Source organism: Etheostoma cragini, chromosome 2, assembly GCF_013103735.1.
Source record: "Etheostoma cragini isolate CJK2018 chromosome 2, CSU_Ecrag_1.0, whole genome shotgun sequence".
NCBI classification, from domain to species: Eukaryota; Metazoa; Chordata; class Actinopteri; order Perciformes; family Percidae; genus Etheostoma; species Etheostoma cragini.
In genome coordinates this window covers 11,174,938-11,199,222 of record NC_048408.1, presented here as the reverse complement: position 1 = coordinate 11,199,222, position 24,285 = coordinate 11,174,938, and the positions used below count along the sequence as shown (strand labels likewise).

General features: G+C 39.4%; 2 protein-coding genes across 4 annotated transcripts; one reads left to right on the top strand and one right to left on the bottom strand.

The window, feature by feature from the left end:
• The first annotated feature begins 2,456 nt into the window (after positions 1-2,456).
• tmem184c (transmembrane protein 184C) lies at positions 2,457-9,546 on the top strand. Of its 2 annotated transcripts, XR_004659504.1 has the most exons (11): positions 2,457-3,049; positions 3,919-4,049; positions 4,132-4,168; positions 4,283-4,488; positions 5,365-5,439; positions 5,528-5,621; positions 5,776-5,888; positions 6,069-6,168; positions 6,266-6,437; positions 6,550-7,314; positions 9,535-9,546. XR_004659504.1 is itself a non-coding variant. In XM_034893067.1 (10 exons), exons 1-10 carry the CDS (start codon positions 2,933-2,935, stop codon positions 6,858-6,860), a joined length of 1,356 nt encoding a protein of 451 aa, XP_034748958.1. In that variant the 5' UTR covers positions 2,457-2,932; the 3' UTR covers positions 6,861-8,105. The 2 variants fall into 2 exon arrangements, 1 of the variants encoding a protein (XP_034748958.1); XM_034893067.1 differs by lacking the exon at positions 9,535-9,546 and having other exon boundaries at positions 6,550-8,105.
• prmt9 (protein arginine methyltransferase 9) lies at positions 7,838-23,282 on the bottom strand. Of its 2 annotated transcripts, none has more exons than XM_034893058.1 (14): positions 22,902-23,282; positions 22,005-22,204; positions 21,694-21,842; positions 21,339-21,575; positions 21,049-21,216; positions 20,801-20,903; positions 19,291-19,400; positions 18,593-18,785; positions 16,805-16,988; positions 13,342-14,035; positions 13,051-13,204; positions 10,848-10,970; positions 8,893-9,224; positions 7,838-8,400 (listed from the first exon to the last, which is right to left on the bottom strand). In XM_034893058.1, the coding sequence occupies exons 2-13, from the start codon at positions 22,200-22,202 to the stop codon at positions 8,982-8,984; spliced, it is 2,556 nt and encodes an 851-aa protein (XP_034748949.1). In that variant the 5' UTR covers positions 22,203-22,204; positions 22,902-23,282; the 3' UTR covers positions 7,838-8,400; positions 8,893-8,981. The 2 variants fall into 2 exon arrangements, with proteins under 2 accessions (XP_034748949.1, XP_034748950.1); XM_034893059.1 differs by lacking the exon at positions 7,838-8,400 and adding an exon at positions 8,429-8,780 and having other exon boundaries at positions 8,812-9,224.
• Between the last annotated feature and the right edge of the window lie 1,003 nt (positions 23,283-24,285).

Sequence of the window (24,285 nt, the reverse complement as noted above, 5' to 3'; positions counted from 1 at the left end):
AAGATCTCCACAGCACTGTAGAGTGGTGGAGTATGGCCTGGCCATAGCACTTATCTATACGGGGATAATGGGATACTGTGGAAGTGGTGGCATAAGGGGTTATGGAAGTGAGCTTGGGACCGGGGAGGTTGCCGGAAGGATAAAATCTGGGTGGGGAAAAAGAGAAAGAGCAGCTCTCGTCCCACCCTAATTTCCACCACTGAGCAAACCCTTAACCCCAACCGCTCTAGTGGAGCTGCTCATGCTGTGGTCGTACTGAGCAGCTTCCAGGTATGAATGTGTAACTGTGTAAATGTGACAGGTCTTTGTTGCAAATGAGAAATTGTTCTCAATCAACTTACCTGGAGAAATAAAGGTTAAAAAAAATAACTCTGCCTTGTTTGTAATTCTTTAAACCAATCACAACCTTCCTGACAGAAATAACAGAAGGGGATGGACATCCAATGCATCAGGATTTATCCCAACAATGTGCAGCCGTTGAGCCAGACTACACACAGTGACTGAGTGAAGTACTTTTGTCATGACATGGATTGTACTTTAAGGATAAGGCTGGCAATATTCTAAATGAAGAATTTAAATGAAAAGTCATTTAAACTTTTTAAAGTTTAAACATTAGTCATTTAAACATTAGTCATTTAAACATTAGACATTTAAACATTTAAAACTTCATTGTTTTCAACAATGAAGTCACAAAAATGTATTTTTACTTAAAAAAAAGGATAGATAGATAGATAGATAGATAGATAGATAGATAGATAGATAGATAGATAGATAGATAGGAAATTTTAGATTTCCAACTGAATTTAGCATGAAAGTTAGTCAAGTACGAGTAAAATATTAATATTTGGGGACTATTTTTAGGCCCAGATTGTACCGGTGGGTTTTTCCGGCAGCAGGGCAGTGCATGTAGAATTGAGTCAAAATAAGAGCTAGATTGCCTTACATTCATGGTGATGTGGGAACATGTGACTCATTGATGTATTTTTTATACTTTCTGGACAATAATGGAGGTCCATGGTGCAGAGGAATCATCTATATCAGGCTTTGCATACACAAAAGATCCCTTAAAGAGACTCGGAGCTACAGCTTGTTTTTAAATTACTGCTGTTCACATCGTATGATCTTTGACTCCATTCTACTCCACTTAGAAAATGTTCAAACTCACTGATTGTTTATTTCAATTCAGCTGTTCTTGAACAACAACATGACACAAAGGCCTATGGCAGACGTATTAAGATAAATAAGTAATAGCTGAACAATTGCAGACTTGTGTATTCCTCCGACAAAGGAGGTGCACTTTGGCTGATACATTACGTCTCAGGAATCAGACAGTATGTCTCCTCCTTTGTTGTGCATTGATTATTATTATTCCTCAGACCTATCCATTCTGCTTATCCCATCTATGCGTTTCCTGCAAGGCACATACTGTACAACGTACTTACCCTACAGTTATGGCTACGATTCAGTGAGACATAATGGACGCCACATCCGTTATGCTGAAATATGTTTTGGGTCTGATCAAACACAGCATATGTTTATCTACCCTGCCCTTACATGGCTGTACCCTGTTTGCCACTTTGCATGGCAATCCCTCCAAGCTATCCACCATGGCACTCGCTTGCACGTCTTGTGGCAAAGACCATTTCTAATTCATAAAAGCCAAAAGGATCAATTCAAAATTCATGAACAATCTGTCCTTCTACAACCAGTGATTTCTGTGACTGTGGGGCAGTAGAGAAGTGGAGTAGCAAAAAGGAAAGTTCTGCCTCCCCTCATTTTGATACGCAGACACAAAAATACTGAAGCATGCACACATACACATTATCACAGGTGCAAAAGGTAAGGAGGAGGTTCTGTTTTTTTGTATTACTTTGTCAATGCAAGATTTAGATTGAAATGAATTGCTAATGGAGTTCTGAATTCATGTGATGAGTGCTTTTCTAAAGGGAGTGAACAATGAGCAGCAGAACTACATGCACGTGTCTGATATGTTGTATTTTTTTCCAAATCTCTTGTAAAAATGGATACGATAATACAAAAACTTTGTCCATACAACTACTTTGGGTGGTTTCAAAGTATACAGACTAATTTAGGTGTCAGGCATAATAAATAGTTTAAGAGGCACAGATTTCTGTGAGTCATTTGCCTGCAGTAACTTACTAATTGCATAAACAGCCCAAACAATGGGCCACATTTCCACAAGGTCTGGATTGCCTACATTTGATTTATTAAACAGTAAACATGGGGACAGGTCTGAATCTACCACAATGGATTTTTGTATCTTGGTAACTGTTAACTCACATTGCCATCTGCTGGCGAAAGCACAAATGTGATCAATGACAATGCAGTGCAATCAAACTAGCTACAAATAACGACAGACTGGGTAACAAGTCCTCTATTTCGATTGGCTAATTGCCACCATTGCACCAATCAGATTCTAGAATGTAGGCGGGACTACATCTGAAGCAAAATACAGGAACTACCATGAGAAGTGCATAATCAACTGCAATTACTTTTTTGGAAACTTTTACCAGAGCAATTTCACTAAACCCGTAGTGTGTTAGTTAATCTAAAGAGCCGGTTGATATATCAGTGAGGAGGTTTATTTCACTGCGGTAGGCATTGAGATACTTTTAACGGGTCAGACTGGATCTGCTTTGTTTGTTTACATGGTGAAACAGCTGACAAGCTAAAGTTAGCATCCTAGCTGGAAAACAATATTCGAGTTAAATGAGCTAAACTATCCAGCAGCGTTGTCCTCGTGAATGTAACTTAACAGTAGTGAAAGAGCCAACCTACCTGTGCACTAGTGGATGGTTGTCTTCGGTGAAAGTTTGCAAAGCTAGGGCTACATTTGTCGAGCGTTAGCTAGGTAAATAGTTTGGTCACTGAACCTGCGACCAGCTTTTAAGGCCCACATCTTGATGTCAGTATGCCTTGTTCCTGCGGGAACTGGAGAAGATGGATTCGGCCGCTGGTCGTTGTGCTGTATATTTCGTTGCTATTAGTCGTCCTGCCCCTGTGCATCTGGGAACTGCAGAATTCAAAGGTCAGTTCAAACTATCGATGGATCTGATTGGCATATTGGGAGCCTTGTTGGTTTAACACCGTGGTAAAATGTAACTGCGCACCTTTAGTAGGCTACTCAGGTGATGTACTGTAATGTTGAGGTACTTTAAAGTTATGTTTGTTTATATGCTGATAGGCCTGTATACAGTTAGGTTTTAGAAGAGCAAAGCAAGCATGAGCTCCCATATTCGTCTGGTTTCCAGGCTTAATTAATACTAATACTCCTTGCCCTTTGGGTGTATTCAACTTTTACTCCATTACAGCAGTAGTAACTGATACTTATATTTATACAAAACATTCAGTGATGATGATGCATTGCTTACTGCAAAACATCTCCTTCTTATCAAGTCATTTTAGTGTGTAGTTGAGTCCTATTAATAATTTAAATACTACTACTACTATTTGCTACAATGAAGTCTTTTGTCATGATTGTAGCCCAGCAACCTGCCATCATTTCTCTTCTCAAATCCTCTTTGAACACATTGATTTCAGCTATGAATGGTTTTAAAATGCTCTGACAGATTTCCATATTTTAAGGAAATTAGGGTTCTGTTTTTGTCAGAAATGTCCTTGATTGATATTTTGTTCTGAGACTAATTCATCCCTAATGTAATTCTTTTAACAATATAAAGGTGACCATTCTGCATTATGAGTACTATTGATAAAACATATAGTGGCATGTGGCCACTTGTGGTATTTTTACAAAGTAAATTGCTATTTTACTTCAGTAAAAGATCTGAATACTACTTCCATCTCTGGCTTTATATTAAATGTAGCCAAATGCTATTTTCCCAGACCCAAATGCACACATAAGTTACATTTTAACTGTTTCTTTCCATTTAATGACAGGTTGGCATTCATAATAGAGCATGGTTCATTGCTGGGATATTTGTCTTTATGACCATACCCATATCTTTATGGGGCATCCTTCAGCATCTGGTTCACTACACTCAGCCAGAGCTTCAGAAACCTATCATCAGGTAAACATGTCAACAATCATGTCTTCCTTGAACAATAGTATAAAACTGCTTTTTTAATCGTTTCAATTATTTATTTTTTTAGAATATTATGGATGGTCCCAATCTACAGCTTGGACAGTGTGAGTTTGTGTATAAATGAAATATGTACATGTAGAGAATGCATTCATGCTTTTTGAAAATGATAAATCCCTACTTTCCATGTAATCCCTCTCTTGCTCTCTTTTATCTTGCAGTGGATTGCATTAAAATATCCTAGTATAGCAATTTATGTGGACACATGCAGAGAGTGCTATGAGGCCTATGTCATCTACAACTTCATGACCTTCCTGCTGAACTACCTGGAGAATCAGTACCCCAGCCTGGTGTCGATGCTGGAGGCCCAAGAACAGCAGAAACACCTGCCCCCTCTTTGCTGCTGCCCGCCCTGGCCAATGGGAGAGTAAGTTTCCTTTTAGAATTAAGAAATAAAAATAATTTAGAATAGACCACTTTTACAATAAGGACGGAAATACCTACAATCCATGTGAGACCAGAGATTCCCCTTACTACGTGGCAGCCAACACACCATACAGCTAAACAAATGCTTAGTCTGAGTCCAACACTGGTCAAGGATTTGGTGTCAAATTAATAATTACCCATACTTCCATACTTTGACCCAAAAATGCCAGCTTTATTGACTGTAGTCATATTTTTTTACCATTGTCATGAATAGTAGTTTAGTGTGTGACAGCATATCTTTCGATTTAAAGGAGGTGTTTACAGTTTAACTTAAAGATAAAAGGTGACCAGTTTGTTTATTGTACTTGCAAATAGTTTAAGTTTGTTTTAAGGCATTGGGATTTTAAGATGGAAGTGTTTTTGGTAAACAGGTCCATGGCAATGATGATGTAACCAGCCTCAAATTAGTCTCAGTCAGGCAACATCTGTAATTGGTTAACATTCCTGTGTGAAGTTCATTTTGTCCAGAGTTTTTTTTTTTCCTTTTCTTTTTTTACACAAAGATCAGTTTGATCCTCTTAAAACTTAAGAAAAACAGCGGTATCACCTCACTTTTTCAGCTTTGTATTTAATTACTGTATACTGCCCTTGCCAGTATTGTTGCATTTTGCATGTTTCTATCATAGACCATGATCAAATTGATGTTGTGGAAAATATGGCAGTTCCATGTTAACATGTTGTCATTACACTTGTTTAAAGCACTCGCCACATCTCTTATTGACGTTAGTAATCGGGGGTGGATTTCAAATTCAATAGATTTGACTGATATCAGCAAACTAGATGCAAATTTAATTCAAATCATACATTTCCTCTGCAGGGTTTTACTGTTGAGATGCAAATTGGGAGTGTTGCAGTACACCGTTGTAAGACCCGTCACAACAGTGATTGCCTTGTGAGTAAGCTCCGCTCTTCATGCGCTTAATTTTATTGTATTCTATTCTTCTTAATGTCCATTGTGACTGTTTTTTTCTTCGTCTTAGGATCTGTCAGCTGTGTGGAGTGTATGATGAAGGCAATTTTAGTTCGACAAATGCATGGACGTACCTGGTCATCTTCAACAATATGTCACAGCTGGTAATACTGCTATTAAGTCTAAATGTAATTTGCCTCAAGTTAGAACTGCGCCTGGAAGTATGTTAGAAAATAAAATTAATGTAAAAAAAATATATTACAAGCACCCTTTTTAAAAAAAACTAGTTCTCTCTCTGTCTTTCTTCTCTTGATTTAGTTTGCCATGTACTGCCTGGTGCTGTTCTACAGAGCTCTGAGAGAGGAACTGAGTCCAATCAAGCCAGTTGGAAAATTCCTGTGCGTCAAAATGGTGGTCTTCGTCTCTTTCTGGTAATTCTCAGTGTGTGACCTGAACATTCTTGAAAACAAACTTTGTATGAGTTGTTTTTACCTTGCTTGTACGTACTGTATATGTTAGTGAAATTTGCTTGCAGTCTCTTGATCTACATAGACGGTGGCATCAAATTGTGTGGTAGCTACTGAAAACGGTAATTTTGTAAACTCTTCTAGGCAAGCTGTGTTCATTGCTTTGCTGGTGAAAGTGGGCATTATCTCTGAGGAGCGTACATGGGACTGGCAAAGTGTGGAGGCTGTAGCTACTGGCTTACAGGTAAGCTAAAGTGTATCTAGTGGATATGTATGTTGTTTTTAATGCTTACATACCGTCAGTGTAAAACTCAACTGACCAACTGTTCTGTTTTCCTCAGGACTTTGTCATCTGTGTGGAGATGTTTCTGGCGGCCATTGCCCACCACTATAGCTTTACCTACAAGCCTTACATCCGGGAGGCTGATGAGGGTTCTTGCTTTGACTCTTTTATGGCAATGTGGGACATCTCTGATGTCAGAGCAGACATTTCTGAACAAGTCCGCAATGTTGGTAGGTTTCCCCTGACCATCGGAGTACTTGCACAGTTGTAAATTGTATCTGCCATTTTCTCCAAGCCAGAAAAGACGGTAAAGACTTTTAATTTTTTTGTCATCATTGGCAGGGAGAACAGTTATGGGTCGTCCGAGGAAGTCCTACTTTGGCGAGGCGCAGAGTGATGGCGAGCGATCTGGCCTGCTCTCTTCGGGCTCCCAAGATGCCATCACTGAGGCAGCATCCAACCCTGTGTCACCCAATGGCCAATACCAGGGCCTGGGCAGAACCCTCACACCGCACTCTCTGTCAGCCCCCGCCGGGCTCAGCTCGGCCCCGTGGGATGAAGGACATGAGGCTAGACCTGAAGAAACCCAAGAAGAAGAAAGGACCAACCAAACTGAAGAACCAACAGAAGCAGATCTCATTGTGATCACCTAGCCTATCGTTAAGGCCCACGTCACCAACAGACTCTACCAGAGATGGTTGGGCAGGACCCAATTACAGCCTTTCCATTTTACTTAGACATTACCAGACTGAGGCAAGACAAAATAAACTGTTATTTAAAAAAGGCACATCAGCCAAATTACAGTAGAAGTTTGCCAACAAATCCAAAATCAGATGGACCTCTCTGCCAGTGACAGCTCCAAGAATGTTCAGTGAAGTTGTGGCACTAAATGACTTGTACATGTAGCTAAGCGGTACATTTTATGCAGTTTTTTAATGCGTTAGGAAGTTATATGGCACAGTAGACAACGCAGAATGGTTTTTAAATCATAATTGAGAAAGACTTCTGGTCAATTTTAACGTTCGTCCCAAAAAGCACACTATAGTCAAGTCTCTTGAGATGAGATACCACATAATGCCTCCTGAAGTATGAGGGAAGCTTGCATGTGTAAGTGACAGTTAGATAAAAAGAAAAATATGCAGCTTTTAAAAATACAAATCCATGATACTAAAGCACACTAAATTTCCAGAATCATCTATTTATTTATTTTTGTCCTAACCTGTAAATGTGTGAAAGGGCCGAACCAAAAAATGGTTTGATGCAAAGTGAAGCGCAAACTGTTTCAGTGGAGTCAATAACCTGGGACGAGGGCTGAAAGATGTGTCCAGTGTGTCGTTACTTCAGAATCAAAATTAATACAATAGACTGTACAGGTATTAAACAACAGACACAACTCAGTCAGCTAAAATCAACAGATTCTAGTGAATTCCGATCAATGCTTTACTACATACAGCTAACTCTGTTTAATAGAAATGTATTCATGTCTTCTCCGTTGCCTTGTTCTGTGGAACTAGTCTATCCACTACATCTATTTAGCATTTATTACACAGGATGTATTATTTGTTGAGATGTTTCCCATTGAGTTTAGCTGGAATAACTTCACAGCTACTGCACACAAGCCATTTACTTCCCCCATTGGTTTTCCGAGCTTTTGTCATTGGTATTTATATGGATTTGAGCAGGGATATTGACTCGTTTAATGTAGGATGTTCATTTGTCAGATAAAACATATTAAATCTAAAGCCTAATTTGCATCTTGTCCAGCTAGAGAATGTTACATTGCCTTACATGGTTTTATTTTTTTATTCAAATAAAACTGACAGGATTACATCAGATGTTTTGTTTCACATTTTAGTTTAATGCTATCTCTGACAGTCTCTTAAATAAATCAGATTAACAGCATTTTCTGTTTTTTCTTTCTTGCATTTATTAATAAAATCACATTTATGTTTTTTAAATTGATAACAAAAAACATCTTTAGAAAAACAACTGCGCCCATAATCAAGGGACAACTATAATATTTATATTATATACTAACAGTTACAAAGATGTGGCTCATGCAGGCCTTTGAATCTCAAAATGACATCCCATCTGTCTGGGAAAACCGTTGAATGGAATAACATTTAGGATAAAAATGACACTGGAGAAAGTAAATCTTTAAATGATACCAGAAAGGAAATGCATAGCATTTTAAATTGCTTTTTCCTTTTCCTTTGTGTTATGTGCATGTTATAGGTTTACAAAGTGAAAAAGCCCAAAGTCCCCCCCAAGGGACTTACCATCTTCAACAGGAAACACTGTTCACGAACTGTTCCAAACAGCTCTGTTGTAGTCTAGCCTTTACTTCCGTGATGAATGTGCATCATGTTGTAACACACATTATAATACTCGCCTAGCTGCTAGCGTGGCACATCCTTAAACTCGGCTTCTGACTGGCTATTAGTCTTTACCTAGCTCCTGCGCATGTGCAACTCCAAACAAAAGATGTAATAGAAGTGTGATGCATCACTCTGTAGCTTAAACGGAGAGCTCAACACACAGGGTGAAAAGAGGAGCTGCAGCAATGTGCGGTACAAAAAAAATATGTTTTTTTGAAAATTAAACCATGTAAACCTATCCTGGTACAATCTATTACACAATTATATAATTATGAACATGAAAATTAGCATACTGTGAGCACTTTACTGCATTTCCTTATGTGTCAATTGCCTCTATTTGACTGGGGCATGAAATACATAGAAATGACACTCATTTCAAAAGTATAGTACAAGACATTATTGTTCCATTTGCCTGGGGGTATTCTCTATATGGGCGGATATAGAGATGGCGCTCTTGTGAAGCTTCACAGCGAGGTGGACCCTGTCGCCGGCTCTAACCTCCAGCGGCTGCTGCAACACAACAGCGGCCTGCTTCCAGTGAGAGTTCTGGCTCAGGGTGCTGACACTGATCTCCTCATCCAGGTAGATGTGGTACCAGAAGGGGATTGCAGTTAATCTGCCTGCAGACGTGGCCTGGACCTGGAAAACAGGGATCATGTCTTAACCCTTGTGCTGTCGTCGGGTCAAATTTGACCCGTTTAAAAAAAAAAAAAATATGTTTGTATCAGATATATGGGGTTTCTTTTTAATTACTAAAAAATGACATGGATGATTGCATATAGTACGTTGTGCTTCGCAAGTACAACAAAAGATCTCCACTTTTATTGAATTTTGGGTGTTTTATAAAAAGAAATTGCATTTGAAAAAAAACAGACTGAAGGTTGACATATAACCTTCTCTAATTATCCTTCCTTTAATATGAGTAAATAATTCATAATTGTGGTAATAGGTATAATTTCCTGTAAATGAGGCTTATTGACCATGAATTCCCAAAATGAGTGTAACCCTGGTAATAAGTTGGTGTTAGTGGTATTTGTACATGGTAGCAAAAAGAAGTAATTTAACGTCAAAAAAAGAGCCAAAAACAATTTAAAAAAGAGACAAAGGTGTCGATAAAAAAGACAAAAACGCCAGAAAGACAAAGATTTTCAGGACGACAAGCACATAGTTGAATGGAAGACAACACAAGCGTTAAATGTTTTTGTGACTTACAGTATTTCAATGCTTTTTTTATTCATGGTTAAATAATCCAATTTATATGACATTATCCCTGTTTTTTTAGTCAAAACAAGGCAGAGATGATGGATTATTTTGACTACTAGGTAAGATCAGAGGAATGTGTAGATCACAGGCTGGTTTAATGTCAAAGTTTAGTCAGGGGACTGATTACTATGAAATTGAATTAAAACACCCAAAATGCAATGAAAGTGATCATTTATTTTACATGCAGGCACCAATGTTATTTTTGGGCAATTTGGTTGAAAGAAACCCATATTTAGGATATTAAAAAACGTTGAAAACGAGTCAAATTTGAGCCGAGGACAACACAAGGGTTAACAAGATACTTAATGTTACACAAGAACAGTCAGCTACTAGTATACTGTACTCTGTGCCAGTGGTCTGTAAATCATTAGTCATGTTTTGCTTCTGCTACTTCAAAAAAACTGCATTATATGACATGTGCAAAACATAATAAAATCAGATCATGGTTCTTTTTAGCTCAACCCTGACCAATTCGATATTCTCAGTTGTTGCATTGTAATATTGATGGTTTTAGAGGAAATGACTTGGATGTGATCCATACACATTGCACCCCATGTTAGATCGCTGAATGAATGTGGATGTCTTGTGAAGATGAGTGTCCGAAAATATTTCAATGTTCTAAAACTAAACAATTTTAAACAGCTTCAGGGCACAAAGTCAAAATCCCAAAAGTGGATTTGTGCTGGGACCAAAAATACAACATTAAAAGGGAAAGTAAAAGTTAAAAGTTTTTCTAATGGGGATGTGCACAGCGCGTCTTAGTAGGTATGACTCATTTCCAGGTTTTTGGCGCAGTATGTTCGTGTACCAGAAGGCAGCTGTGGGGTTTTAAGATTTTCTTTTTTGGTTTTCTGTTAGCAATGCATGAATTCACAGTTCAGTTGTGTTCTACTGCAGCACTTGTAAGAGATTACATTGACAAGAGATGACACAGAGACAAAAAGATCTCTAAAAAAAAAAAAAGCTTTTTTTTGTAAAGATTTTTTTTAAATGAATTACCGTGACTTCTCTGTTAGTGTAGTTTGCGGTGGAATCCATTAGGTCAAGAACAAAGAGCTCCACAGAGTCACTGAGATGCCTACACTCCAGTGTGGACAAGTCCAAAAACACATGGACAGGTACCTAAAAGACAGAAAAATAAATGAATGCATTGTTAGTGGGTTGTTTGTAGCAGTTAAAGTCAAGGACCATGTGGTGACCTCATAAATAAGGAACTACATAGTATGAAAACCAATAAAAAATACAGGCAGGAAGAGCTACATGGATCATAGCAATGGAACATAAAACAGGTGCTCCTGAAGCGCAGGTTGGCACCCACTGTCCACAAGGTTGTTTTTTGTTTTTTTTTAAAGACAACTGTCCCCTCAGCTTTTTTTTTGTAGACAGAGGAACTACATTATGTTCCGTTAGATTTGAAAAATAAAAACATGCTGCATGTTTTTGTCCATGGTACAGATTTTCCCAAAAACTTCATAAAAAAGGGCTCAGACCTAAAAAGTATATATTCAACAGCCACAGGAACACTGCTGCAGTGTATTTACAATCAGACTGAAGCTGTCTCACAGTTGTTGTTCTCCCGAATCATTATTTATCAGGTTTTAATTGGTAATGTCAGTGGATAATCACACAAATCCCTGATTATTGCTTGGAAGCTAATCCTTCGTCTCAAACTCTTCCAAACTTGACAAACAGGCCGTGGCTGCAGGGCAGCAGACTTAAAAGCTTAGGGAAAAAACAAAGTGGCAGCACTGAAAAGTGTCACAGTTTCCTTTACTGCAGAACAAAAGAATCTTTCCTCCTCCCTGTCACAGTTAAAGTGTAGACTTCAGAGCCCGCTGTTTGATGTGCTTGATGTAATGCATGCTGATGGATTCAGGTAGGAACGTCTTGGGCCAAGCTGTGTGTTGTGTCTTGTGTGACAGTTGTGCTAGAAAGTGCCCTCCACTGAGGGCTTCAAAGACAACATCTGTTAAAACAAACGACCGTCCCGTGTGGTGCCTACGAAATTAGAGCACAAACATGATTCTGAAAGAAAAAAAAAAAAAAAAAAAAAAAAAAAGATAATTTCCAGACCAAATAAAGAAAAAGATTTGAAAGGGGTTTGCAGCTTCTTTACCGCAGCTGAGAAACACACATCAAAGACGTATGCACAACAGAAAACACAGTCCTGGACCTTAGTGTTCCAAGAGAAATACCTTGTTCAACAAAAGACACCCCCTACATGGTGGGGAACAAAACAACTGCTTGCACAGTCTCTTTTTTTGCACCGTGTGTCAATCATATTTAACAAAGCTTACAAGCAATGCATTTGCACCAAATGGGCCAACTTTAAATGTGAATGACGCAAGCAGACAAACACAGCATACTATATGTGAAAATGGCAATATTGACTGTTGCCTCAGTAATGTGAGATTGACGGTTGCCTCAGTAACATGAGACAGAATAAAAGATTCGAAGATGTGAGTGGTTTGAGATGTGTAAAACAAAGATTTTGCAACTTGTGTTGTGAAGACTGGAGAAGTTTCAGCCTGACAATGCGGTTTTAGTGCATTTCACTGTGATTTCTTATAAATTATTATGGAGTTACTCTGATATTATTTAAAGCCACTATGTAGTAAGAACACTGATTAAAATGAGTTCACAGAAAAAAAAAGAAAAAAAGAAGTGTGCTCTACACAGCTTAGAAATCTCTGTTAAAGCTGACTAAACCGTAGCAGTTAACATGTAGTACACATATGAGGTCATACTTTTAGTAGTCCCGCACAGACCTTCCTCCCCAGCACTATGGAGGAGGGTCAGGCCAATCCGCACAGCAGTCTGGGATGAGGGTGCTCTAGTTTATTGGCATTTCTTTAAACCAATCACAATCGTCATGGGCAGCACTTAGTGCCGGACGGAGCAACGGTGCCTCTTAAAAATAGCCTCGGAAAGGAACTTGTTTCGGTGGAACATAAAAACTCAGATTGGACTGACGGTCTAGCTTGTTGTCTGGATTTACCTTGCAGAGATCTGAGGAGCAGTTAACCGTAGTCCTCAGAAATCCACCGGAGTTTAACATTACAACACAAAGAGAGCGGAAGACAACGGACATCCGGCTGAAAAGGTGAAAGGTGGCGGAATTTCCGGCAGCACCGGATCAATCCCAGAAATGCAACGTCGTGGATATAGATTGATGCATAGTAGCTTATGTTGGTAAACTTACAGTGAACTGGTTGATGAATGGAGCAATATTGAACCCCAATGTCGGCTCCTGGCCCTGGACAGCACTCTCCAACAGCAACGTGTCCGACTCCACCAGCATCCCGTGCACCACAATCTTTGCTGGGAAAATACATCCTCCATCCTCCAGCAAACACCTAAAATAGATCATAGAAATGTTTTTTACTCTAAATTATATACAAGTACAACACTAAAATGATAATCACAACACAAAGCAAAATAAACAACAGTGATTGGGCATTTCTGTAAGCACCATTCTGGCTGTTGCCCTTACCTGGCCAGTGATGCTTTTTCCATCAACTTCTGTCTAATTAGACCACAAGTCTCTACACAGTCCAGCATGATGGCGCTCCACAGCTTCTCTCTGGACGGCCTTTTCAGCATCCCCTGCTCATCCTCCATGTGGTTGAGCCAGAACTCGAGATGCTGTTCTGGGACATTATTGGAGCGAGCCAGTCTCTTCAGGACTTCCTGTTGCTTGGTCTTTTCCACAGAGCTGTACGCTTTTACGTGACCATTGCTGGCAGCGATGAGGGAGAGCAGAGAGAAACCCTCTGACACATCGAGGACATAGAGCAGGTCACTACAGTCTGCGGAGTCCGTAGAGCCAGATCTGCGCTCTCTGTTTTGGCATTTAACCTTCAGCTGGGAGAAGAGTTTGGCCAGCGCACTGCAAAAACTCTGATGGTAATCACTGTTGTTCAAAAGCGCCATTTCTGAACATTCCAGCATGCAGAAGTCTTTAGTTGGATTCTGGTCAGTCTGAAGGCATGCCAGCGCACTGCACAGTTCAGCCTCTGGGTTTGGGTCTGGATTTGGAACGGGGTTTCCAGACTCCTTAAGATCCAGATGCTTGTCCAGACGGATTTCATGCCCATCTCTCAGCACAGCAACACTGCATAGCCTCAGGAAGGCATCTTTGCAGGAGACTTCAACGAGCAGCTCGTCTTGGGGTTTCAGGACAAAACCTGAAAAGAGTCAAAGGAAGAACACACTGACTTCATGTGGTTCCTGTCGAGTTGTGCCAACCCCATTAAACGTTTGATAACAAATGAAATTTACTGAGAGAGCACAGAGAGCTGAAAACTATCAAATACCAAAGATGGTATTAGTAGTCTGGTCGGATTTTCTTCCTAAACTTTCCGATTTAAGTTAAACATTTGCCACATTTATAAGATATGTTTTATCAAGTTCAACAGCCTCTTCTGCCTTACATTTAAAAAATATTATTGTAGAAAAATCTTCATATTTCTCAAAGTTAAGTAAAAAGCAGAGTTTATCTACACCTGCTGCAAAACAATGGAAACTTACAAAACACCTGAAATGACAAACAAAAAGAGACAACATTTCAGATAACAATAAGATTAATTGTAATTAGTGCTGTCAAACTGTTGTGATTAATCGCATTAATGTCCGTTAACTCGCAATCAATCGCACATTTTTATCTATTATAAATGTCCCTTCATTTCTTTTTGCCCCATTCTTTTTCTCATTTTAATACTCTTATCAACATTGAAAAGTGGACCAGCTTGCTTTGTGCAAATGTTTTTTTTTAATTAAAAACAACATTGGCATGTAACCTACTGTAGTGTTTTAATTTCACATGTAATATTCTCACTTGGAGCAAATAATGTCTCACACAATGTAACACTGTCCATCAATAAAACGGTGAAAAAAATACTTTGACGCAGGGGCGGGGAAATAGCATCAGCTGTGTGCTGTGGTATTGGTATTTCAGACTGGACGTGCTGCGATGATAGCTCAGTTCACAGCGCATCCGTTTCGGGGTCTCACGCTGGCGGTCCACTCAAAACGCAACGTTACTACTCTTTAGCCGGCTCGCAAGCCCAACAAGTGTGCGCTACGTGCCCGTTTCAGGTCTAGCTAGATTTGGTGTGGTGGTGCAGTTTTTCTCACGTTACTAGTAGTAGTAGTAGTGCAACAGCAAGTGAAAAAAACTAAGCTTGCTAGGCCAAAAAGAACGTTAATCGCAGTACAAAAATGTATGCTGTTAAAATGGGTTTGCGTTAATGTTGTTAATAATGTGTTTAACTAACAGCACTAAAGATTATTAATAATGTCATGATTTAATGAATGCTAAACAGACAGGGGTCTAAGGATAGAGGGTGCTGTATGCTGTACAGATTGTAAAGCCCTTTGAGGCAAATTCGTGATTTTGGGCTATATAGTTAAAATTGCCTTGACTCTTAACACTTTCATAAAGAGACAGAAAGAGGAAAAAGCAGGAGATGTAGAAAGGGAGAGGGAGCCCAACAGGGAAATGAGATTCAGGGGACCGGGTGCACAGAGGAGGGGGGGGGGGGGGGGGGGGGGGGGGGGGGGGGGGGGGGGGGGGATATTCCTACAGGAATAACATCTGTTCATGTCTTCATGTCAGCGTGCGGCTCGTCAGAGGCTTTTGGGAAAAATGCATATTTATTGCCTATAAGAATTTCATGAACACTAAAGAGTGTCACAGGCGATCGCGGCGCACACGTCACAGCGTCCGGGAAACGGATGTTGGTGATCACTGGCAAAGGTGGCCGCTCCCCTGACGCTGCCGTCGCCAATTAGCCGAGCAGTGACATGCTGCAGAGCCCCGTCTGACAGATGATGTACTGCAATGCCAACTGGAACATGTCACCTCATGTCAGTGGCTATTAAGTTCAAAGTGGCTTAGGATGAGAGCAAAATAAAGATTATCTTTCAGTGTGTCAGTTTAAAGTATTTTGCTTAACAAATTACAATTTGACTTTGGTATGGTATCTTTATTGCAAGCCTCAAAGATCATGAAATGTGTGTTATATTTATTTGGTACAGTAGTGTACTACATTAATGGCTCTTAAAACAGTGTTGGTTCTAAAATGACATTCTTAACTGGCATATTGTGGACTTCAGTTATGATAACTAAGTTGTGAAAGTTTTTAAGTGAGCTAAATCTTCATTTATTTGTATTCTGTCATTACTGTGCATTATTCTCACTAGTTCCCATGAAGATCAACTAAAAATAGTCCAAAATTACCTGAAGGCTCTAGTAAAGTAGTTGTGATGATTACAGGCATTATTTAACACAGTTGGAAATTATGGGAGGCAATCACCAGACGCCTCACAATACTTACGCCACAATATGATATAATTGCGATTTTAAACATGTTGCAACATTCTGCGATATACTGCATTTTATAACCTTTTTTCCAACTTTTTCCCAATTTAAAATGATGCCCAAAACCGGAAACTGTCAACATTTGTTTTATCTAAAAAGATACATTTCTCTGTTTGTTCATATCACTTCAATTTTATTGCTGCAAAATGGGATTGTCAAGCAGACAAACTGGTGCCTGGGTATCAATACAGTATTGCCACTAAAAAATATCACTATATGCTATATCACTATGCTGCATCTATTTTTCCCCCCACCGCTAGTAGAAATGTTAATACTGTATGTAGTCTACAACATGCACTGCCCTTATCTGATGTAACACAGAAATGCATGATAAAATGGAGAAAATGATACAAGCAAAGCAGGAAATAAAATAAACTTTATTACAACTAAATAATTTCAAAATGAGTATTGTAAACAACTAGCGAAAATGTAAGGACAACTCCCTGGACAAACTGTAACAGAAGGACAATGCTGATTACGCTGAACCTTTACATGGGTTAAAAATCGTTGGAAATTGTTGTTGGCATGCCAAACGTCCCTCATGGTGTCTTCCTGTATGTCTAGTGAATCTTACCGTTGGTGCTGTGGACAGGGTAGATGGCTTGCTCCCAGCAAGTGTCCTCCTGGGGTCCAGTAGACAGACTGCTCTCCTCGTCCAGGTGGAGCTGGAACCACACAGCCAGAGCGTCCAGCGCCCCCTCCTGAGTGACAGGAAGGCGGATCTGCTGCACCTCCCTGGAGCTCAGCCCCTCCAGTTCCTACACGTTCCCAAAACAAAACAGTTAGGGAAGGGGAGGGACAATGAGTTGTTGCAAGGATCCTTGGCTAAAATAAAAAAATTGAACTATTTGTAAAAACAAATAAAAACATAAGTGTACAATAAAGTGCAAAATTGGTATAAAAAATGAGTGGACAGTGTTATTATTGTATCAACTTGTTTCAGTTTTGTTGTGATCTATTTAGAAGTTAACTTTGCTTGATAAATATACTGGACGGACAGCAGCTCAAGGATAGTTCATAAACAAATTATTTAGTTAAAGCGTAGGGTCTTTTTGTGAATGTATGCAAGTCAACCTTTCATTTAAACGCATAATTAGGACAGAAGCGCAACTTTTATAAAGTATCATCTCAACAATCACAAATGCACAGTAAATGTATGTCTCTTTTGTGGCAATTTGCAAATAAGCTGGGGGTATTTCAAAATCACAAAAAAAGCTAATGGTAATACTCAATGCAAAAACATGTCAAGGGTTGCTTATATTCTATAGGAAAAGCCCTTTGAAGCCAGAGGTTTTAAGGTGATTCTGCAAATAGGACTTCAGCATGAGATAATATATCTCAACCCCTTGACTGGGAACAATACATACAAAAAAACATTCAAATGTGGAAGAACTAAATGCAATAGGATAACTTTTTGCATGATTTTTTACACCTGCTTCCTAATATATTGTTGGGACAAACTGAAGACTGAAGCGGATGTAAAGTATATGCAATAGTACTACTGTACATAACTGATTGAATCACACTGCAGTGCACAGGGGTTTGCCTCAGTGACACTTTATCACAGCTCTGTCTTCAGGCTACATTAGTCTTAATGTCTCTACTGTGGGGATAAATATTAACTTATTATTCCACAGGTGCTGTCTAGCAGACAAACAGTGTCTTCAATCTGCCAGGTGTTCACTGGGAACTAATAGATCACAATCAATGTGGGCCTGTAGCTAAAAGATAAGTGGCCACTGATGCGCCATATTTTGGCCTGTGAGGCAGCCACTATGTCACTTTCACGGGACCAATAGAAATGGTAAGGCAAATTAATTATTCTTTTAAGAGTTACGCTAATCAGCTAGACCCGAAGCAACAAATACACACTGACTAGCAGGGTTCCTCATATGGCTGCATTTCAGAAACAAAGAACACGCAAAAATGAAGTAAAGTCAAAATACTAAATTGATAGTAGTAGTGTAACAATTCTGATTCCAACTCCAATTCTTCCTTTTTATTGTGGTTCGCATCTCAATGCTGATTCTTTGAGTGGTGGAGTTGAATGGTTCGTTTCTCAGATATGAGAAACGTTATATTTTGATTGATTGGTGGTTTACAGACACACTTTAGAGCTCCATGGCTGCAACACAACAAGCGCCTGGCCGCTACGGAAACCAAAAAAGCGCACGTTAAATTTGGAAACAGATGATTGGAAATTTTCAAAACGATTCCAATAGAAAACAATTCCATTGGAATTGTAATTTTTGAAACAGTTCAAAGTTGGAACCGGTTCTCTCTACCCAATCCTAATTGATAGCAGCTGAATTTATTCAACTATCATAGTATGTCAGCATCTGTTGTCCCTGTTTTTGCTCACCTGCACGTTGTTGAAATCTATGTTGAGGGCTGTGAATGGCTCCGTAAGAGGTTTATAGCCCCCAGGCAGTCTGCTTAGTCTCTCTGTAGTGTAAGGCTCCATGGAGTCATCTGGCTCAGGGCTGCAGCTCACTGGGCTACGAAGCTCCCCGGCTGCAGCTATGGACAGACTGCCCACCTCCGACACACACAGCCTGTATGGAAGACAAACAGCCAACTAACGTCATGTCCAGGCACCTTATTATAATGACAATTTTATTTATTCCATTAAGAAATACATTAGTACTCTCCATTTTCCATTTCTGATATGCCTCAGTTCAATAGCAGCATCTACATTGTACCTTCTACAATCACGTTATACGATCTTATACATCTTATAAGGTAATAAAAAAATAACTGAAAAACTCACTCAAAATAGGACATTTCTGGAAGATAATCTGTTATATAAAAAACAGTCAACACAATAATAAATAAGAAAAAGAGGAATACAAAAAGTTAAACCAAATGTTACCTCAAACATTCAACTGAATCTTCACATTCAATTAACCACGCTCTTCAAAATCATCTAATTGCATTCCTTCAAATCGCAATTTTGATTTGAAGACGATTAATCGTTCAGCCCTACACCTAAAATGTATATTCATTACAGGTAAACATCATTTATCAGTCACAAGAATCTAGATCGACTCCAGGGCCTACCTGTGATGCCTGCGGATCTCCAGGCTTTCAAGAGCCATACCAAACACAGTGGCTCCAGCGGGGATGACCCGGCCTGTCGCAGACGGCTCCTGGAATTCATTCTCACCTCTCTTTGAAAAGGCAAGAAACATGTTCTTTTAATGAAACTACACATTATCCCCTCTTAATATCACTAACACAACATCAAAGTCAACCAGATACATTTACCATTATCCTGGTTACTGGATGTGTTTAAATGATGGATCAGTCCCAACTCGTACTGCAAACTCGGGGGTCATGGAACTTGCCCCAGTATGCATGAAATGAGTATGAACTTTGCGATGTTCAAAAAGCAACTCACTGTGGACAATTTTTTTTTTTTTTTACGATAAGAAGTGACAAGGAGCGCCTTAAACGGGGTTTCTACAGAGACCATTTCGAATGAAATTTAAAAGAACAATTCCGGCGTGACCAGTCGAACCACAAACGCCGTGCACCCGGTAACATAGCTCAAGCACAGCGTTCATGGTTCGACTGGTTGACCGTTTCCCAAGATGGTGCCTGCCTGTATACGCAAACGGTAACTTATTTATAAACTATTTAATAAACTGTCTGTATACTAACAAAGTACTCAATGCTTTGTTTTACATTAGGGGACCCTCATTATGCTCCCATGGAAGAGTGGTGCTATTTTGAGCCTTGTTAGCGATATAAAGTAGCGATTTATGTTTACTCTACAAGTGCCCCGAAGACTAATGAATCAGTGGTTTGCACTTGTTTCAGGCTTGAGACACATTTGATAAGCATGAAAACATATCCCAGAGTACGGTTGACTCAGTACATGTGTTATTAACCCCTAGGTTCATTTTGCACCAGAATGTTTTAGACCCCTATCACAACATCTCAGAGTCCAGAAACACTGTCTGAACAATTCGGACTGGTGTCTAGATGGATGCAAACTAAGTTGCCTGTTGGTCTCATTTGTAGCCCTAATACAGCAAATTATTTATGGACTAGCAACAGAAAGAAATAAAAATAAATTAAAAAATAAATAAAACAAACATTCTAAAGCACTGCAGGGACATTTAAATGAGCATTAGCAGTAGCATTGCATTGATTTTGATTGATTCATTTAAGACCCAGCTAAAACATTTCCTGTCCTCCAAGTCCACACGCTGAACTCGCCCCCATGAGGAATTCTAAGTAAGAATTCTTGTGTCCCCATGACACAAGCCTTACTAGATCCACCCCTTCTCTGCAAGGTTGCTAGTAGCCAAGGAGGACACGCAGGGTTAAAAAAAATAATGGACTCTTCAAAAGAGGTACATATCTTCACTCGAGCTTCTGCACGAAAAGTCACCAGACGACATAACGTTCTGAACACAGCCATGCTGAGAAATACAGAGAGTGTTTTGTGGAGCTGATAGTCTTAATTAGCTTTGTAGCAACTTATTTGGCAATGGCTTGAATGTAACAGATGTTCATTAATATCAAAACTTTACGCACTAAAGCTTTCATGGTAAAAGACTACCTGTGGAGGTAGCAGGAGGTGGTGCCAGGCATGAATAAGACTCTCTATGATGCCCTCCCCAAACAATCCTGCATCTACAGTCTCTGTCACCACCAAGGATACCCTAAGAAAAACAAAATATTGAATGAAAAAAGATGAAAAATAATTGTTAACTCTTAAACATGAATTTCACAACAGCAAAAAAAAAAAAAAATCATTTTTGTTCTTCATAGGATTAATGTAAAAATACTTGTAGTATAAATTAGTACCTTTGTGGAATGTCCTTCGGCACTTCCATCTCCAGAGACTTCATATGGAGGATCTTGATGGTGCCATCCATTCCATTAGCGGCCACCACCTCACAGGCCAATTCATACATGGTCTTTGACAGTTCACAGGCATACACCTCAGCGGCCCCTGCCTTCTTCGCACACATACTTACAACAGAGAATCAGGAAATCAGAAAAATCATAGAAACAAAAGGTCCTAAACTCCATAACTTAAAAAATACTCCATAACAAGAATTTTTTTTTTCAAATTCTCATGGAAAATATCTCACCCAAGGATCCCAGTGCCAGTGCCTATGTCCAGTACAGTGTTGCAGCCGCTCTGAACAGCCTTCTGAATGGCTTGCTGGTACTTGCGGTTCCTTCCGTGATCATTGAGCATTAAGAAATGCCAGCGCTCCACCAGCCAGTTGGCAACTCGGTAAAAGTTCTCCCTGGCTTCTGGATAGTCTGGTCTCAGCTTCAAGGCTTTATGGAAATGCCCGGCGGCTTCGTCTCTGAAGCCCATTCTGGATAAGAAAAAGGAGGGCCACAATATCTAGTCAAAGATACTGCGATAATGCGTCACGCATTGTAAAAACACATGTATCCGCGCAATGATAACATTTATGCACATAAGGATAATACCTGAACAGGTGTTCACCCATGCTGTTCAGGATAACCTCATCAGCAGGAAACAGTTCCAGCGCTTGTTCATAACAGTCAAAGAGGTCTTGAATGCGGCCCACAGAGTCCAGCTCTTCTGTCCATTTGAAGAGTGTGAACCTGAAGGACTCCTGAAAGAGGGAGGTCACACAATTAAGTTCCAAAATTAAACACCTTGCGATTCTGCAGCAGTGAGAACAGACTACTGTGTGTAAGATTACCATTATATGGGCACAATGTTTGGCAGAGAATGTATGAAGACAGGTTTTCAGTGTAGTGTACACAGTCATTACCTTTGCAAAGTCCTTAAACATAGGTGCAAGGTTGAGGACAAGAAGGTAGTGCACAAAGGCAGTTCCATAATCTTGGTTGAACAAGCACTGCTGGGCACTTTCAAGGGAACTAGAGACCAGCTCATTCCTGGCAGGGTCCTCTCTACGTCGCCTTCGGGTCCTCCTGCCGTGCTTCGGCCTTGCACTGGCATTAGGCATCTCTTGCAAACAAAAAGGAGAGATGAGAGTCTATTTGGGAAATGATAATGTCTAATAAAACAATATATAAAAAGGTTAAAGGCACCTTTAACATAATTTGTAGGCATACACAGAGTAAGGAAATGTGCCCCCTATCCATGGTAGTAGGAGGAAATTGGAGCACCTGGAGGGCACCCAGGCAAACACAAAACAGAACTCCATGCAGAAAGGGGGACCGGGAATCAAACCCTGGTACCTACTTAATGTGAGGCAACAATACCACTGATCTACAGATAAATGCCACTTTTAATAAGACAATATGTTTCCATATATGACTCAAAAACAGATGAGGAGTGACATTTTTAAATTTTGAGAGAATTGTTCCTTTTCACGAATTTCTATTAGTCAAAATGATGAGAAATGAACTAATGAATATTAATTCATACTTTTGACTCAGCCTAACTCATAGTTTTGACTTACTAATACATATTTTGTTATTTTTGTAAATCCAAGCATGTGTTTTTCTTTCCTGGAAATGGGCTTCCATGCATGCCAACATTTTGTTGATTAAAAAAAAAATTGTCATCATCATAACCTCAACATAAACAAATATTATTATTATTAATAAGCTATTTAAATTAATTAGTTTAAAAAAACGTTACTTTAAACAAAAAAAGCAAAGTACTTTACAAGCATTACTGACAATGTATGATGACTTACTGTATGTTGTGTTAGATCACAGGCTGTGGTAAATACACGATAAAGGTAACGGCTGTTTAGTAAAAGGAAAGTAACGTTAAGGTGACTAATTGTGGAAACCCAAAAGCGTTAACGTTACGGTTATGTTCAATAAACTCGTTAGCATCGTTTTAAAGAAGCCTTCCTCTGGCAGCAGCCATACGTTAGTTTCCATGATCAAAGCTGCTCTGACAGTGGATACGAAAGGTTAATTGCATGTTAAAAAAACATGACCGTATCTCTTTAAATCCACGTTACACAATCAAGATGTCGATTAAACGTGTAAATCGCATTTCTACAGTCTGCTGCCGCCAGAGACGGTGAGAAAGAACCCCGACGTGAGGACCGCCGCTAAACAAGGAACGTGTCCGTACGAGAAACACAACTCGGTCAGAAACATGTAACGAGACAAGGTTCCAAGGGCGCAATTGTAACGAGGTTTAATACATTTTAAGTTACGAACAGGGCGTATTAAATAAAGAGTATAAACTGCCAAAAACATGGAGAGTATTATTTTCGTATTTACTTAGGAATAGCGCCACAGTAAATGTTCCCGCCTCAGATTTGCTTCTGATGGAACCAATGGCAGAGGAAACTTAAGCACATCAAAGAGTACAAAAGATCAAGTTAGTTCCCACCCCTGAAAACCCAACAGTAGAACATGAAGGAAGCAGTCTAAAAATAAGTGTGAAATACGATTCCATGTGCTTGTACGTGTGTTGTATGTCTTAAATGTTGCATGCACTCTAGTAGGTTAAGTCCTTTAGTAGGTCTACTAATTATTTGCTCACACTACAAAATGACACCCCCATTACTGCTTCAGATTGTGTCCCTAATCGTGTAATGTATACTTTATTACACAATGGAGTTGACCTAACTGACTAAAGGGGTCGAAGACTGCCAGAGCTTAAGCACATAACCTTTGTAGGCTTACAAGCAGCACATTTTTAGAGTGCTTCTAATGTTCTTGATGGTTGACCTCGTTTGTTGAACTTGAATAGAGCTACCAAAGACACTGAAGGACATCGCTTAACTGTATTTATACCTTTCTGTATACTCCTATTAACATGTTTGTCTGGCCTTGTGTTTGTTATCCACACCATCCAGTTAGCCCCAGTTTGCGCCTTTCATGTATGGTAAGAGTGTAATAACAGTACATGAAAGACGTCAACTGGGGCTACATGCAATTAGCATTGACGGTGTAGCTCAACAGCATTTCCTTCAATGTGTTTTTATCTTGAAATTTTTGCTCACATTGAAATAAAATAATTTTAAATATTGCTGAAACAATGTTTAACCTGGACATCTACACAGTTAAACCTTTTAGCAAAATGTAGCTTAAGCATACAGTAGCTTTCTGGAAGTG

What these genes read in the sequence shown, in the direction of transcription:
- tmem184c (XM_034893067.1), top strand. Translation starts at nt 2,933, where the DNA reads ATGCCTTGTTCCTGCGGGAACTGGAGAAGATGGATTCGGCCGCTGGTC. An exon ending in GGGAACTGCAGAATTCAAAG is followed by an intron (nt 3,050 to 3,918) that starts GTCAGTTCAAAC and finishes ATTTAATGACAG; the next exon opens with GTTGGCATTCATAATAGAGC. An exon ending in GTCACAACAGTGATTGCCTT is followed by an intron (nt 5,440 to 5,527) that starts GTGAGTAAGCTC and finishes TCTTCGTCTTAG; the next exon opens with GATCTGTCAGCTGTGTGGAG.
- prmt9 (XM_034893058.1), bottom strand. Translation starts at nt 22,202, where the DNA reads ATGCCTAATGCCAGTGCAAGGCCGAAGCACGGCAGGAGGACCCGAAGG. An exon ending in CCGAAGGACATTCCACAAAG is followed by an intron (nt 20,904 to 21,048) that starts GTACTAATTTAT and finishes TGTTTTTCTTAG; the next exon opens with GGTATCCTTGGTGGTGACAG. An exon ending in ACACTAACAGAGAAGTCACG is followed by an intron (nt 9,225 to 10,847) that starts GTAATTCATTTA and finishes CCTGTTTTCCAG; the next exon opens with GTCCAGGCCACGTCTGCAGG.